The sequence below is a fragment of the Ammodytes marinus genome (genome assembly GCF_949987685.1).
Source record: "Ammodytes marinus genome assembly, chromosome: 3".
Classification (NCBI taxonomy): domain Eukaryota; kingdom Metazoa; phylum Chordata; class Actinopteri; order Uranoscopiformes; family Ammodytidae; genus Ammodytes; species Ammodytes marinus.
This window is the reverse complement of record NC_137232.1, coordinates 26,492,760-26,511,199: the sequence shown is the minus strand read 5'-3', so window position 1 is coordinate 26,511,199 and position 18,440 is coordinate 26,492,760. Positions and strand designations below refer to the sequence as shown.

Below are 18,440 nucleotides of genomic sequence, written 5' to 3'. Positions count from 1 at the left end.
TGAAATGACGAAATGAAAACACAAACATGGAGATGTAGATATAAAGGAAGGAGGTCAATGATCCCTGTTTATTCTTTACACAGTTTAAAAGCTTCAGACCTCATAGGAACGTTTTTAGTCAGTGCTGATACTGTGGCACAAATCCATTTGCCCCCGTCTCTTTCTGTTAGAGTTGGTTAAAGTCTGTGGTCTGACTTGGAACATGCCTGGGAGATTGTCTTCTCTGATCTCTGTCAGCAGACCTTCAAAACCATCAATTGTTTCTATGGAAACTAGGATTAAAGGTCAGTTTCCAGCCACAAGCTTGACCTTTTTTTTAAATGTCCTTTTGTGACATTTTACCGCTGTCACCATCTGCTCTCTGTCGGACTAAAAGAGCCTAAAGTCGGTGTATTGCTGTCTAGAAAAATAAGACAAAAGCCAGCTCAAATCATGATTAACTCGATACGTTTCAGGGATTAACTGGATAAGTTTATTTTATAACATTATATTCTCTGAATTTTAGAAAAGTCTCTGGCAACCCGCTTAACCACTCAACACAATGCCTTTTACCCGTTTGTCAGATTTGCAGTTTTGACATCTTCATGCTCGGGTCATGTAACTTGATTTTTCTGTTTCTTCTGTGTGCGTGTTTCTGTGAGTGTATGTGCATGTTGGCTGTGTGCACATACTTTATGAATGGTTTAAGGACCAATTTGGCAGTTCTCAATGTTAGACCATCAACTTTATGTGGTAATACAGTTGCCAACACGAACACTTTGGAAAACTGCCCGAAATTGTGTGTGTGTGTGCGCGTGTGCAATTGGAAAAAAATCTGCCATCTGTTGCTACAGAACCATAATGATATGACTTTGATCAAAAACATATGAAGACGTAAAAACAGGAAATTCTCACATAATGCCAGGATTCAAATGATGGCCAGTAATAGCTGGGTCCTAAATTATCAGTACCTGCAATAATGATCGGCATGGAGTATTTCCACAGTGTTATTTCCATCAGTTCAACAACATTGCCATATCAGATTTCTGTTACCATGTATCTGTTTTCCTCATGTTTCCCATTTTGCAGGAACACATTTTTACTTTTTTCACCCCACTTTGCAACTCAAACCTTCTTTGGAGTTTTTAATTTAAAAGTATTTTATTCGAACAAATAGAGCAACTTTTGAAACTGCATTTAGAACAAAGATAGCTCCATCAATAGAAAACAGCTAAGATTTTTTTTCTTCTTTTTTTCAAATTGTGATTAAAGTGCTAAATTAAAAAATATATGAATATTTCTCTTTAGATAGCCTGTGTCAAATAAAGGCCACTGGCGGGCAACTATTTCAGAATTCCTCTCCAGTGAAAATATCGAATTGCTTGCTTGCTATGTAAATGTAATACCTTTGGGTTTTGGACCGTACATTTTTTTAAATATGTTTTATATTTTATGGACTCAAGAATGACTTGCGGATTATTTTATTGATTTAGTACTGAACTTTGATGAAGTTGAGGACCTCACAAGAGAGAGAGATAAAAAATAAGAGAAAAGTAATAATGATAAAAATCAAAGAAGCAGAGCCTCCCATAATGAAACTGGGAGGAACCCCCTAAATGCCCAATTTTTCCAACAAGTGTCAACATGCTTGTAGATGTCATCCTCAGTATATATGATTTGTAGCTAATGGGCTAAAACATGCGACGCCCACATGCGGCCGTCTGAAATGGCATGTTAAATTTCAAACCAGAGCTAGACTGTTGTCATGGTAATCTGTGGGCTGCTGCCATTCAGTGTGCCTACATAGAAACAGAAGAGAGGGAGATGGCCGGATGGACCCCTCTCTCTCTCCCTCATCCCTCCATCGATTATTTATGGCGGGATTGGTTGAGTCTGGCTGAGCTGAGTGCTGTTAGCATCTGCCCTCCCTGCTGTCTGTCGTTATACACACCCAAGGGGAGGGCTATGACACACACAGACACACACACTTTTTATTTTTTTTATCCAGCCCACCGGTCTACACACACACTTACACACACACCCACACACCCTAACATGCTCTCTGATTTTCTTTCTTACATAATCCACGCAGTAGAAGCAGTTCAGACCCCATTGCACTGTAGTGTCCTCCTTTGCCTCTCACATAGGGGTGCTGTGACGAGCTGTGCGCGGCTGGGCTTACCTGCTCCAGAACAGACGCACACAAGAATTGGTGGACAATTTTAGAAAAGGTTGTTTTCTGAAGGACTAAATTATTGAACAGCATTGTGTTGCCAGAAGAGGAGAGGGCAGAAAGGGAACAACAACAACAGGAAGGAACATGTTTTATTTCATGTGTTGAATAGGAACAGAGGTGGTGATTCCTTCAACCCCTCAGGTGTGTCCTTTTTTCCTTTTATCAGGCATTATTCTTCAGACAATGAAGACTGACATAGAGTGAGTAAAACCAACGGATACATCCTGTAGGTGTTTTTTATTCCCGGGGTGTTTTGCGGTGTGTCTTTATGTGCCAAAGTGAGTGTGCGTTCAGACGCACGGAGCGTTCCGTATGCTGCAGATGGTGCGAACCTTAGCCCAGTTCAGCATCGCTCTGGAGGAAATGAAGGACAGCACAGGGGAGAAGACAGGGGACCAAAGAGGAGGAGGTGGAGGAGGAGGAGAGAGGGATGGAGGAAGAGAAGTGGTGGCGGTGGAAAGAGATGCTGTGGATCAGTTGAGAAACAACAACAACAATGGGAATGGGAACCCCGCAGGGAATTTGAATGGAAACGGACTTTGTGTCGGAAGCCCACTCAGAGAGGTATAGACTGCTTGTTTTCCTCTCTTTTGTGGTCCCTGTCTTGAACCTTTTTGGTGTGTATGTAGGACGTCATCACCTCCTTGTTCTAGTCAGTTTACAGCCATCCTACGATCTATTATGATTAAATCTACTTTTTCCTTGTTTGCTCGTCTTTTCCCACTTAAGAAAACTGCCTTTTCATTGAATACTCTTTATTTTAGTCTGTTTTCCTGTGTTTTTCCTCCAGCATAATAGCTTTTTTTTCTTGTCATATGTCTGTCTGGCTTTGAAAATGTCTCTTCGTGTCTCTCACATGTCTCCAAAATAATAACCCACTGCCCCCAAACTCTCTCTCTCTCTCTCTCTCTCTCTCTCTCTCTGTAGTCTGTCCATCTGCACTCCTTCACAGTATCTTGATGATCTTAACATAAAGTATCTTTGTAGCATATTTTTCTAAAGCGTCTCTTCAGTAGCTTTTGCTATGTGCGTGTTAGTCGTCCACCTCCATTTATGTATGTTTGAGTGGAGGCACAATTTTGGATTTACAGCCACACGTGTGAATGCACATACTGTCGACATAACACAGCCGCTGCGGTTCTGCTTATCCCAGCCTGTTAATCCACACAAAGCACCGAAGTGTATTTGGGAGGTCAATCTTTGTAAGAGCCAGAGCTACACTTTCACATCTGAACAAACGATGATCAAAGTGTTTTTTTTTTTTTCATTTTAATTTCATGTCATCCCATTCATGACTACAAAAATATAGAAAATTAAATTCAACCTTTCATCATGGAAAGAGCAGACTTTCTTCTCATTCAAAACTCTTAAGATATTTTGTTTAATGTTGCAAAAGGAGGAACAAACAAGGAAATATCTATATTGGATAACCCAAAAATTCTGGCATTTTTTTTACATGAATTTACTTAGGTTACCAATGAATCAACACATCTTTTAATTGACTGATTGTTTGTGACTTTGTGCGAGTATGAGTATAAACTAGAAAATGTTGCCGAAATTTTGCCTACAGCTAACTGGGCATAAGCGGCGCTCCCTGTTGGCCGGGCCCATAATGCTTCTGTGAAACCGATACCACACTTGGGCTGAAGATGAGTTCCAAGTTTGGTGATGATTGGACAGTTTGTCAAACAAAGACGGTTAATTAGCTGTTCAGCCCCGCACTTGAGAAGAACCTGGCAACCATGTTTTTTGAGCGATCTCGCTATAAGGTTTCATGGCTTTCGGAGTTTAAAAAAAAAAAAAAAGGGTTTTGAGTGAAATTTAAAAAGTTATTGTTTTTTTTTGTTTATGCAAATTAGTGCAATATTTTTCTAGTTAACGTTGATAATTTTATGAATTGATTGTGTGAGTGTGAGCGTGAGCGAGGAACAGATTGGAAGAGCCAATGTTGATGGAGGACTTGGGAGGTGAATCAATAGTGTGGGCGCGCTGAAAGAGAGAGAAAACTATCGATTGGTGCAGAGTAGGTCAGAGCAGCCTCTGGGCCAGCACATTTGATAATTACGGAAACACACAGACACGCACACACACACACACACACATGCACAAACGCACACACACACACACACACACGCACACACACACACACACACACACTTGTTACAACTGCATGCCATGACGACACAAGCCTGCTTTATAGGCAGAGGCTTTGAGTAGGAGTGAAGGACAGATTCACGCTCGGGTGTTTCACATACTGTAGGTGTATGAATAGGGGAAGAGATGGGGATGATTTCTCCCTGGACTAGGATGCTGCCTGTGTTGCTTGGTTGGCCAGGCGGTTGCCAGGGGATGCGGTCGCTGTGGGGATGAAGGCGGTCGGGAGGGAGAGGTGTGACGACAGCAATGAGACAGGAAAGGAAATAGTTGCTTTTAAAGGTGGAGTCAGCGATTCTGGAGAAAGCTTGTGTCAAAATCTGTGAATATATCTCCTCACGATCTGCTATCGGTACTGTGGTGGAAGAAAGCAACGATGGGCCCCCTTTGTTTAGATACCCTTTGTATACATACCAGTTTACAGACCCTAATATCCAATATCATTCATTTTCGTAAACCATAGAAGACATTGTGAATAATTATTTGTGAGAAAGCTGTAAGTGATACAGACGCAGCCTTCACTGCTGTGTCCAAGTCTCTTTGTTTGGCTGCTATGGTCGCGGAGATTATTATTTTTTTTTACCCCATAATATGTTTGATAGCACACAATTGAAAGCAGCTGGGGTACTTAGAAAGATTGATGGAGAGCTGCTACTTTGAAATACTAAATTATCTGTATAGACTGAGGTACTGGATGAAAAATGGAAGTTTGTATGGCATTCATATGCTCCTAACAGAACTGATGAAAAAAGAAGTACGGTACATAGTTGATACACATCATGGCCTTTGAAATCACAGCTAAAGTAATATCAAGTCCAACATGAATGATAGACGAAGCTGCCTGCCTGTACTCTCACTCTAGGCCAGTGGTTTTCAAACTGTGGGGCGGGGTTATGGCAGGGGGGGCGCGGATGAGTATGTGAAAAAAAAAAAAAATATATATATATATATTTAATTTTTTTTGAGTTTGTGTTTTTTATATTAAGATCACGGCATAGCTGGACAATAGTTCTTCTGCTTCGTTCCTCTCACTTCATCTAAACGCATTCATTATATTACAGAGAAATAGGTCTCGTTAAAGAAAAAGAGCACCAAGCCCAACCCAGAGGACCCTGCATACATTTTTTTATGGAAAATCCATGTGTCTTTCTTCAATAGCTTCTCATTCATGAGACCCAGTGTCTCCAAATTATTTGTTCACACAAAATTCCTCATATTTTCCTCTCAAAGTGCACCAGCTTCATGCATTTCACTTTAAAAATGTGAAAAAAATCTCCCCCCTAGGAGGGTCTGGTTCTCCACTAGCTACTATTTTCCTCCATCAGGACATTGGAGGCTCTAGCGAAAAAACACTGGGTGTGTAAATGACACGCATTTAAAAAAAAAAATGGGGGGGGGGGGGCTCCGCTGAAATTTTTTCTCTGAGGGGGGGCTCACTCTCTCACACTTTGAAAACCCTTGCTCTAAGCAATGCTGTCTTCTACTGTAATGTTTGGCTACGGTTGTGAGGGATAACTTACTTTATGGACCCCCTGTGACCACACCACACTATTATATCAAGACACAACAGCTCACAGAGGGACACATGAGAACATGCTGTACTACCCACGCACACGCACAAGCACTTTCAGACATTTCGCCCTCTGAAAAACGCACTTAACGGGCCACCTCCATTGAGCCATCTATCCTGTCGCATTTAACACTGTTCCCCTGATTTACCAAGTGGGTTTAGCATTTGAGATTGCAGCTGCGTTGAGAATAACCATGCACCTTTCTTACACTTTACATATAATGGCATACCACTGCTTTTTTTTGTGACCCTGGGAATTCCAATCTCATAAGAGCAGACTGTGATGTACTAACAAACCAGGCTGTTTTGGGCCCATTCAGTTACACAAACGCGTTCTTGCTCTTTGGGCCACATCATTCCTGAGATCTGGGTTGTTCAAGTTATCAAAGTTATCTCATTGCAAATAATTTCAAGCTGTGATTTCATCTTTGAAAAATAGTCGACTCTTAGGTTGTTGAAGGATACTTAATTTAGGAGATAGATTTAGGAGATAGATGGTTTAATGATAGTAATTCAGACGTCGATCACAAAGACATTCAAGCAACGGTATGCACATTATGCTTTGTACTGTCTCCTAATAAAGTAATCCAAAGTGAACTGAGACCAACATTGACACAAGCAAGAGTCATACCATAGCAGGAGGCAAAAGGCAGTCACATAATCAGCAATCAGTAATTCTTTCAACAAGTGATCATCAAGATTTAAGTGTGTGCTTAGCTGTTTCTCTTAACACTTCAGCTCTACACATTTTGTATTGTTATACGTGAGCAAATCCAATCGACTTTCACAAATTGATATTTTGTGAATTTCTTTCCTCCCGTTCCCCGCAAATGAGGACAATTAACAAGATTATTTGAAAGCACAGTATATTAGAGCTTAGATACTACACACCTGTTGGGTGTCGTCCGTTGTTTGTTTTTGAGTGGAAAATGACTGACACTACTCACGTGGAACTGAACTGCCTCAATCAACAAAGAATAGTGCTTCATGGCAAGGCTACAGTCACATGGCCAGTATTTGTTCCTCATGTACCCGATTTACTAATGTCTATGTTTTTTTTTCTTTTTTTTCTGATGGATATTTATGTCGACAGTGGTAAAATACAAGCATAGGCTGTGACCTGCCCGTTGTTCCTGTTGCGGCTAAAGCCCAAATTATTCTCAGTGTTCAGATACAGTGTTCATAAAAGTTGTAAACAAAGCTCCATGTCATTCAAACTTAACCTGAAAGAAACAAAGGATAACTAAAATGATTACCCAAACTTGTCCATCCAGCACAGTTTCGTACTAACTTCCTGGTTCAACTCTGACCTGCAGTGCTTTAGCAGATTCTGCACACACGGTTTTCCTTGTACATATCAGATGCAAAAGGAAGGGCATTCAAAATGTTACTTGAAAATAAAGTGTTTAAAAGTGGAGTTAGCCATTCACGAGAAAGCTTGTTGTTATTGGAACTGAGGAGATATTCACTGATATTGACTAAAAGTGTTTTAGATTTGGATCACTTACTCCACCTTTTAAAATGATCTACGTAAATAATTAGAATTTGGGATGGACTACAACCTCTCCAATCTTTTGACAGTTAATTCCTTGCCCTCAAGAAAGTGAAAACTTTGGACTTAGAAAATGGAATTAAATCGGATGACTAGAGTACAGCAAATAATTCCTCGACCTCCATGACACAGCAACAACAGTGACTCTTGATATGTGTCATAGTGGCATGGATACAGAGTGTGTTCCTCTGCTCCTAAGGCTCCATTCAGACTGCACCAAAGACTTGGACTTGACTTCAGCTCTAAACTCTCTAAACCTGTGAACATTCAGCCTTTCAGCTGGGGTATTGTGGTGACCCTACAAACAAAATGAAACTAGCATTCCTTATTTTAATTCATGTGTGTGTGTGCGTATGTGTAATCCAATAAAGGCAACAGGCACAGAACCTAAGAACTGAAGTCAACTGAAGACCATTTATTAAAGATAATTTAAAAAACTATTTTAAATCAAAATCATCATAACACATTTAAAGTCTTCTCAGCCTTCTTATCACCTTTCATGTAGGTGCAATAGTTTCGGAGTTCGACCACCCATTTCCCTACCGATACAAGCCTAGTAAAATAACACTTGAGAAATGGGATTCACTGTGTCTTGCTACTGCTATCAGTATCTTGTGTACTTTGAATGGATGAGTGATTCCATTTGGAGGGTAATTTGGGAATATAAACTGGTGATTACTGTGTTATAGTGCGTTTCCCTATTTAGCCTTTAGCCCTGTATTTATTCGCTCCTCCACTCCATTGTGTTTGTGTTTATATCTAAAGGCAGAGTAGACTGGGACTGAACAGTCTTGATCCTAAGCAAAATAAATATGACAAAAGACTCCCTGGTGGCCTATCAAAATCAACCTAACATTCACTACTTAAACCAACGATAATGCTTTTCTGCACTATTTTGTTGCCCATTAATGCACGCTTTCGACTCAGTCACTTCCATGCATTTTCTCTCTCACACACAACCAGTATCACACACTCCTCCATCCTCACGCCACCTTTCACCATCCGGCGGTACCCCGCAGCGCCCCTGGGATCCCTTCAGATGCCAAGACACTAAACATGCTCTTTCTGGGAAGTCATTGTTATGGTTATTTATAGGGCACAGTGGTGCTGGCAGAGGGGAGCAGGGCAACAGGGACACAAATCCTCCTCTGTGTATTTATGTGGCCTCTGTGTGAAAGACATTGAGAGAGAGAGAGAAAGATAGATATTGTGGTTATATATGCACCATAGGGGCTTTGCCTGTGGCTGCATCTGACATTTTTAAGTCCTGTTCGGTACACGCATATTTTGGGAGACCCCCTGGGATAATATGTGAAACCTTTCCAAGATCCGTATGGAACACTCCATGCATATCTCCGGCTCCTTGACTTTACTTCTTGGCATTAACGTGTTGGGTTTGTGTGTCCAATGTGTGTCGGAGCGGCTCATTCACTTGCATCCATAAATCATGAGTCATTGTTTGAGGGAACTGCTGAATCATGCTTTACTATTCGTTGGACTTCCTGGCCTCAGTGACCTCTAATTCGGTCCCGTGTGTGTGTGTGTGTGTGTGTGTGTGTGTGTGTGTGTGTGTGTGTGTGTGTGTGTGTGTGTGTGTGTGTGTGTGTGTGTGTGTGTGTGTGTGTGTGTGTGTGTGTGTGTGTGTGTGTGTGTGTGTGTGTGTGTGTGTGTGTGTGTGTGTGTGTGTGTGTGTGTGTGCTCTGAATGTGCAACAATCGCGTCATCTCTGAAGTTTTGTCTGTTTGCCTCCCGACTAATAATATTTACAATAATATTTACAATAAAGCACACTGACATTTTAATATCTAATATTTCAATCCCACACTTCCAGGAACCAGAATGTCAGACAGTGTTGGATTTGCTCCCGGTGGTCTAAGCAGTACGCATACAACGAGAAGAAAAAAACAATGTTAAAGATGGAACATCAGAAATAGGAGATTTAAAAAGCTAGAGAGGAAAGATTGTTTGTTCGAGCTATGTGTCGCGTATCAGCAAAGTAAATATACACAATACCATATAAAATGTAGTTTGCATTTTCCTGCTTTCTCATACTCAATTCCATTGTCTCATTATTTTGCCTTGATAGACTACTGCAAATCAATGTTGGTATAAGATTGAATGATATTAACATTCATAGTTCCAATATTTACAGTATGTTACTGCAGTCAGTGAAACAACCCTGTACTAGAGGATTACGTGGGTGTGCATGTGCATTAGGCTATTTGTCAAATCCAGGCTATCTTGTTTGTTTGAATCTCAAGGTTTTCCATTTGTCTTTCCACTAGTATCTTTAGTTATTTTTTACTTGCTTCCATGCAGCCTGCTATATTAGTTGAAAGAATCAAGGCTACAGTCATTTGATTATTATAAGAAGGAATTAAATCCTGTCAGACCTGTGACAAAAACCTGACATTAGACCTTCCGCCTTAAACACTATAAACTGGGCTGTACTTACTTAATTAAAGCTTAAAGACCTTTCGAGGCTTTTTCTAGGTCATGGGAGATTACTTACTTACTAATTCCATTTTCCTTTATTCCAAACTGTGGGTGCTTGTTAAGACTCATTGACTTTTTTTAATTGCATTTGAAACACACTATTTTCTGCGTAGTGAACATGACATATAGCCCAAAACAAAGTGTACATGTCAAGTGTTTTTCAGTATCTTTAGGTGCAGCTTGGTGTCTTCATATTTGGTTTTAGATAGAAAACTAATGACAGTATGAATGTGGGTAAAAGATATATCTAAATGAAGTGATGATTGACCTCCTCTTCTATCTTCACAGGACATGAGGAAACATGTGATGATGACCCTCTTCGACACAGAACAGTCATATGTGGAGTCACTACGCACTCTCATACAGGTACGCACACTCACTCACTCACTCACTCACTCACTCACTCACTCACTCACTCACTCACTCACTCACTCACTCACTCACTCACTCACTCACTCACACACATCTGCTTACAAACACACAAACGCAGAATAAAACACACCATTATGGATTCACAGATTGCTGAGGATATGCATTTCAAATGTAGGTAACGGTGGTTTTAATCCACTAATTGTTATTCATCCTGTCAGGCTAATCTGCTAACCTTGTTACATTTGACTGTCATCAGCATTTTCTGCCCACACGCCATACATGCACGCACGCACGCACGCACACACACACACACACACACACACACACACACACACACACACACACACACACACACACACACACACACACACACACACACACACACACACACACACATCCCCCGACAGCTCACTAACCTTTACCCCAAATCTTAGCCGGGTCCTTCTCTCTATTGTATTACCTGGTTTTATAACCTGTCACCGTTCTCTTTCTGTGTGGGCGAATGGTGTGTGTGTTCTTCCATACATCTGTGTGTGTCAATGCATTTGTATAAAATGTGTGTGCATGTGATTGTACACACACATCCGGGCTGTGTTCCCATGGTGACATTGGGAAAAGTGTTACCACGGTGACTGTTTCAGCTCAGACAGATGTACAACGAAAATGTCTTCAGTTTTTTATTTTAGGACTTTCTGCGAATAGGTATATTCAACAATTGTTTTGCCAGTGAGACAAAAGGAATAATTATTGTGCATATCTGCAGTCCTCAGCAATCTCGCAATACCTTTTTCAATAAGCTTTTATCTTTATTTTTCATTGAGCAAATAGCACCCTTTAATGTTTTCACATTTTAGGGTCAATCTCAACATACTTTTTTCCGGGTCAGTTTGTCACCATTGAAACCATCCCTAACAACAGCTTAATTTTAGATCTCTCAAAGTCCTAGTAATTCGCAATATGACATTTGTGATGAGATACAGTTGGCAATTCCATTCAGCTACTGAGCTCTTATGTAAGATAAATCCAACAATACTTAGTTGTTCACAGACTTCACAGCTGGAGCCTCAGGATCACATTTGTCTGAGTGCTTTTAAGACAGAAAATTGTGTGACAACTTGAATGCAGTTTAATCTGTTTAGCATTTGCACTGTCGCATCTGCTTAAAATTCTGCACAGTGTTGGGAAGAGGGACAACCTCCATCTTTCTCACACACATACACTACAAACGTTTTTAAGAACTTTAAAAAAACGATTGTATCACGTGTACAAGGAATACCCCACTACAGTTCAAGACGGAGCTAGTGCGGAACCACAAGCAGAGGTTGCAGGTCAAACAACTAATGTGCTGGAACAGCCTCAAGAATTTGATGCTGAATCACATGCATCCAGAGCATCATCAAAATCCTCATCAACAGCCTCCTCAGCTACAAAAGCTTACGCTAAGGCAAAAGCAGCCCAAGCTCAACAAGCTTTCGCTGAAAAAGAAGCTGACGTGATGAAGCTGAAAGCAGACCTAGAAGCTAGCAAGCTAAAACAAGAAGCTGACATAAAGCAGAAAGCTAACTGCGATGCTAGTCTCCACCTACTCCAGTGCCAAAGAGCTGCTGCTGCAGCTACAGCTGAAGCTTATGAAGAAGCAGAAGTTGAAAGCGGGGAGCTCAGTCGCAAAAGCGTAGGTGAAGACCTTCAGTGTTCTCCAACGCACAACGGAGTACGTCCAACAGCAGTCTGAGTTTATTCGTTCTGACCTACCTTCGACGCACGTAGCACAGGAAGCCCCTAAGGAAAGAACAAATACAGTGGAGTTGCCGAAAGCTAAAACAGAAACACATCTTGGTGTACATTGGAACACACCGCCAGTTTCTGAACACATTAAAAAAGAGCCAACAACCAATAAAAGTAATACTAACCTTCATACTACCCCGAATCATCCAGCCTATCCTGTAAAAGAGTACCTACCTGAACCGCAAGGTGCACAAGACTTTGCAAGATATCTCATCTGTAAAGAAATGGTAAGCGCTCGTCTTCTTCAATTTGATGATAAGCCTGGAAATTATTGGTCCTGGAAAGCCTCTTTTTTAAGTGCCACAACTGACTTGAATCTCTCAGCCAGAGAAGAACTGGATCTGATGACAAAGTGGCTTGGACCTGACTCATCGGAGCAAGCAAAGAGAATCCGTGCAGTGCACGTCCGTAATCCTGCAGCAGGCGTAAACATGGTCTGGCAACGTCTGGAAGAGTGTTATGGGGCACCAGAGGTCATCGAAGACGCACTCTTCAGCAGAATTGAACTCTTCCCGAGGCTTAGGAACAAGGATAATGTCAAGCTAAGAGAGCTAGGCGATATTCTCCTTGAGCTTGAGTGCGCCAAAGAAAACGGCGCTCTGCCGGGGCTCTCGTATCTGGACACTGCTCATGGGATAAAACAAATTGTGGAAAAGCTGCCCTATCCTCTACAAAAGCGATGGATGAAAGTTGGAAGCAAGTACAAAGAGCCTTCCCTCCTTTCACTTTCTTCTCCAAATTTGTGCGACAACAGGCAAAGATAAAAAATGATCTGAGCTTTGTTTTTTCCCCCTCCAGCAGCAAACCTTTTTCCAAGACGGAAAGGCCTGTGACGTATAATAGTAAACCCTCTGTAACTGTACACAAAACAGATGTCCCCGAAGAGACATCTGGCTTTGACACTGGGTTTGCTTGGAAAACACTGGAGGCTCCAGATCGTGAGTGTCCAATACACAAGAAGCCCCATCCACTGAAAAAATGTAAGCTCTTTAGAGAAAAGACCCTAGAAGAGCGCAAAACTTACCTCAGAGAAAATCGCATCTGCTATAAATGTTGTGGATCCCGCAAACACATCGCAAAAGATTGCATGATCACAGTCAAGTGTTTCGAATGCAACAGTGACAAACACGAAGATGAGAGCGGGGAGCAAACTGAAAGTCCATCCTTTTCAGTGACATCCAAATGTACAGAGGTTTGTGGCAACCTACATGGCTCACGTTCATGCTCAAAGATCTGCTTAGTTAAAGTATATCCTGCCGGAGAAAAGGAGAAGGCAACCACTATGTATGCAGTGCTGGATGAACAAAGAAACAAATCTCTTGCCAAGACAAAATTATTCGACATCTTCAAAGTAAAAAGCAGCCCCACCCGTTACACCCTGAAAACATGTTCCGGGGAAGCAGAGACTTCAGGTAGGCGAGCTGTTAACTTTGTCATTGAGTCCATGGACGGGAAGCTGCAACTTCCCTTGCCACCCTTAATAGAGTGTGACATGGTGCCGGACGAGAGATCAGAAATTCCCTGTCCAGAGAGTGCACAGCAGCATCTAGATCTACAGCCAGTTGCTAACAAGATTCGACCTGTCCTCCTATCCTTCTGCTCTTAGGGAGAGATATCATAAGGGTGCACAAGGTCCGCAAGCAAATCAATGGGCCCCACAACGCGCCTTATGCTCAACGGCTAGACCTATAGGCTGGGTCGTTGTGGGTGAAGTGAGCTTAGGAACAGTTCACAAACCGTCCGAGGTCAACGTCTACAAGACAAACACACTGTACGACGGCCGCACACCTTTCAAGAAACAGGGGAGCAGCGTACTGGCTCCGTTACGGTTCTGCTCTCCTAGATGTCGTCTAGTTTCAAGCCAGAGGGAACAAGCTTTGAAACGTTCCCACGTCCTGCACTGCGGCAAGAAGAAGAGGGATCCCAACGAGACCGGCATTGTGAACTATGGTCTAATCATTCACAAACCTGTCACAGTCCACTCCCTGGCACACTGCTGCAAGAACACGCGATTACGTCGTAAGGCAAGACACATTGCAGTCCGCAAGAGAAAGTGTAAAGCCAACGCCTGTATGCCTGAGAAGCTGCCTTGGGTTCGCCGCATGAGGATCCTGTGTCGTCTGCTGCACCGATACAGGGAGTCCAAGAGGATCTACAAGCACATGTACCACAGCCTCTACCTGAGGGCCAGGGGTAACGTGTTCAAGCATAAGCACATCTGGATGGAGCACATTCACAAGCTGAAAGACATTCAGGCTCACAGCAATGAATGGCCAATGGGACTGGTGTGCCCAAGGTGTTTCTAAGACCAGTCACATAAATGGTGGTCCTTCTCTCAGAGACTTTGTGAAAGAACTCTTAATATGTAGTTCCCCTTTGTTGTGATTTAATGTTACTAAATCAAGCGGGGAGTGTGCTGCCTTAAAGTTTAAGTCAGTAAGTTTGTTATGTGGGAGTTTTGTAAATTAGAACAAGTGTTCATATTTGCTTTGTATTTTGGGTTTGGGAAAAGCGACAGAGTGAGCCCTCATGAATAGAGGATCTTCGCGCCAAATCTCCGGTCTTTTCTCGGACATTCTTTGATCAGTTAATGCAGACACGTCAAGAAGGAAAAGCATACAGACAAATTCTGCCGAGTATTCAAGTAAATTCGCCGTGCCTTGGAGACTATTTGTCTGTGAGTAGTGTTTATGTGGTCAACTATAGCTTGTTAATATATAAATGTGAAGTTAGCTACTTAGGTTTGTTTGTTTAATTAACCATATGGCTTTGTTAGCTAGCTGCCTGTAACAAAGTGTATTGTTAGCTAGCTCTCCTTCATTTTACATTTGTTAGCTAAGCTTTGTGTATTATTTGTCATACTTACCGTGTATTTTACTTAATGTCTATATGGATCTGGTGATGTATGTATATTGATTTATGTTTTTATGTATGTTACAGTTTTACAAAATGATAAAGCAACCAGTGAATATACACTGAAGAACAAGCAAAGCAAGCCTTGGTAGTACAGGCATTTTGTGAGAAAATAGGGGTGGACCCTCTGGACCCGGAGCCCGCAGTACTGCGTTCTATGGCGTTCTGTCGGTGATTTCGTTATGTTTTAATACATTATTTAACATTATTAAATCGCAGCAATGTGGTTTAAATATCACCGGAAAGCTGAGATTCTCCCCTTTCCGGGACATATTCTCGCGTGATTCTACGTGACTCACAGCCAGAGATATGTTGCTGAGAGGCGCGAAAATGTATCAACCCTTTCCCTTGCGCTACTGGCAGAGCCGCTTGTCAATCAACATTTTGCGAAAACGTCATCGGCCCTTTCCCTTGCGTGATTGGTAGAGCTGCTTGCTGTCATATTTTGTGAAAAACCATCCAATCAACTTAGTGTAATCACTAAGGACCTCCCACTAAGGTCAAACATACACAATCACTGAACAAAGGACTCCTATCATGCTCCTAATTTCGATTTCACCATGGCGCGGATGTTCGACAGCTGAGAGATTCAGAGGAAGACGCCAATTCCGACATTGAGGGCTTTGACGAAGAGGAATATGAAGATGACATGGATCCATTTGAAGACGGGTAAGAGCATTTATTTGACAAAACGTCTGTTTTTGTAATGGAAGCTAAGTGTGAACATGTAAACTAGCTTGAATGTTGCGTCCGTGACATGACCGATTTTTTTTTTGGAACTGACGTGACAGAGCTGTATACTCTTGTCGCCAGCCTTCTGTTGTTTGAAAACAAGTAATAGTTTGAAAACAAGTAAAAGTAAGCAATCTTCCCCGTGTGTCTCAATTTTGTTTGCTAGCTGTCTCGCATAAATGGACACCCGGGGTGTGTGTGTGTGTGTGTGTGTGTGTGTGTGTGTGCTGTCTGTTGTGGGAGATGGAAAGCCGTCATTTAGTCTGGCTGAGGGGAGGAGACAGAAGTTACGAGAGAGAGAGAGAGAGAGAGAGAGAGAAACAAACAAACTGTAGTAGGCTATACAGCTGTTTATAAACGGGTATAATAATTTATTTTAGAAATTGCAAATGAAGCTCTGTGTGTAAATGTAAGATAGCTTGAATTTTGCATTCTTGACATTACAGGGACTGATTTCTCTATTGATAGCACTACTTTTGTTTACTTTTGTTTGAAAATAATAGTAATAGATGTGTATTCTGTGTAAAAGTATTTCCCTTTACAATTTACAAATAGTACAGCATGGAAATGTTTTTGCATCGACTTTTATTACACTGTTGTTTGCAAATACAAGTTGTGAAGTTTGAATATTTTTGTTATGAGATAATGAGACTGATTTCTGTGAATCTGTGGCAGCACCAGGTCCAGGAGAAGAGGAGAACCACCCGCAAAGAGGTCCCGTGTCCTAACTCCACCAGCACCCCCTACGCAGCAGCGGGCTTGGAAGACTGAGGAAGACCAGGACACCGCTCCTCCTGTCTCCAGGTTTCAACCTGCACGCACCCCTGGCCCACAGCTAGGCACGCACTTCTACACACCAATTGAGCTCTTCAAATTGTTTTTCACTGCACACACTGTACACACACTCGGTAGCAACACAAATAAACAGGCTGCCAAAAAAATTGCCATGGGTAAAAAGTTTAAATGGACTGATTTGACAGTTGAGGAGTTTTACAAGTACATTGGACTCCTCTTTTACATGGCCCTGGTTAGACTACACCACATTGCTGATTACTGGAGGCAGAACCACAGTTTAACCTGTCCATTTGCCGCAACAGTCATGAGTAGGGACAGATTTGGTGTCATCTCCTGGAACTTACACATAAGTGATCCAGATGAAGATGTAAACAATGATAGGAAGAAGGGAACGCCACAATTCGACAAACTCTTCAGGGTCAAACCTCTCCTCAATTTGATCAAAACCGCAGCAAAGACCTATTTTCATCCATACAAAAACCTAGCCGTGGATGAAAGGATGGTTGCCTCAAAGGCTAAAACCGGAATTACTCAATACATGAAGGCCAAACCTACTAAGTGGGGTTTCAAATTGTTCGTTTTGGCGGACTCAAGCAATGGCTACACCATAGATTTTAACATTTACACAGGGAAAAGTGACATCCCCTCCGGACACGGCCTCTCTTACGATGCTGTAATGTCAGTTTTTGTTTTTGTAAACCACATTTAGTCCCGTTTTTATTAGTCAACAATAAAGCATTATATATTTGATTATAGTCTTCGTCACATGACCACCATTTACGTTGCGTCTCGTCTCGTTTCTGTCACGTGATAAATGTTCGTTGACGACGATATTTTGTCATACATTTCGTTGACAAAAACAACACTAGTATCAAGTCATTATTCAGTCTCATTTTGCTTAATTCCTCATATGTGGTCAAAGTAGAGTAAGAGACTATTTGTATTTTGGGAAATTTGATTTTAGTCATGTTTTTTGCACTTCCCAACTTTTTTTGGGAAAATGACAGTGCATTATAGAAGCTAATGCTTTGTAAATGGGGATAATGCTTTCGCTCAGCAGGATAGTCTTTTTGTTTTCATGCCTGTTCACTTTTCTTGGCTCATTTGTTGTCTGTCTGTTCTCTTCCAGTTTTCCCTGGTGGAGACGAGACGGTGTGGATCATGTCCTTCCTCTGGCAGCATCTGAAGTTCTCCTGCATCCACGCTATTCATATTTTATTTTAGTATTAGCATGTTAACATTAGTCAATTATTGTATTCCTTCGCTAAGCTAATGTTTTGGAGAGGCAATTTCAAGAGCCAAAACAATTTGTCCTGGTGAATAAAGGTATTATTTCACATAAGTTTCCACATTTTTCAAAAATCTGACTTCAAATTGCAGCATTTGTGTCAAAATATTTTTGTTCACATTGGTCTAGGACAAAAGTGAAACTCCCTAATGTAGAGCTGAGAGTGTTCTGAACATTTTGATATGAATCACCTGGGTATTATGTTATCTACTTGCCCTCTAAAATGGTAATTTATAAAAAGCATGTAAAATCGAGAAAATGCCCTTAGATCTCAACCCAAAAAACGTTTGGACAAAAAGATCATTTTAGTCATGTTTTTTGCTCTTCCCAACCTTTTTATGGAAAAATTCTAGTACATTTTAGAAGCTAATGTTTTGGAGAAGCAATTTCAAGAGCCAAAATAATTCAATCAGATGAATAAAGGTATTATTTCACACAAATTTAGAAATTTTTCAAAAATCGGACTTCAAATTTCAACATTTATGTCAAAATATTTTTTTTTACATTGGACTAGGGCAAAATTGAACCTTCCTAACTGAGAGCTGAGAGTGTTCTGAACATTTTAATA

The 18,440-nt window shown here is 41.3% G+C and overlaps 1 protein-coding gene across 1 annotated transcript in view; it reads left to right on the top strand.

The window, feature by feature from the left end:
* The window catches only part of arhgef17 (Rho guanine nucleotide exchange factor (GEF) 17), a gene marked incomplete at its 5' end in the record, with an annotated part of 76,954 nt that overhangs the window by 31,878 nt on the left and 26,636 nt on the right, over positions 1 to 18,440 (top strand). Inside the window, one exon of the mRNA XM_080053824.1 lies at positions 10,276 to 10,353. Coding sequence (XP_079909950.1) covers positions 10,276 to 10,353 — 78 coding nt within the window. The remainder of the gene's footprint in view (positions 1 to 10,275; positions 10,354 to 18,440) is intronic.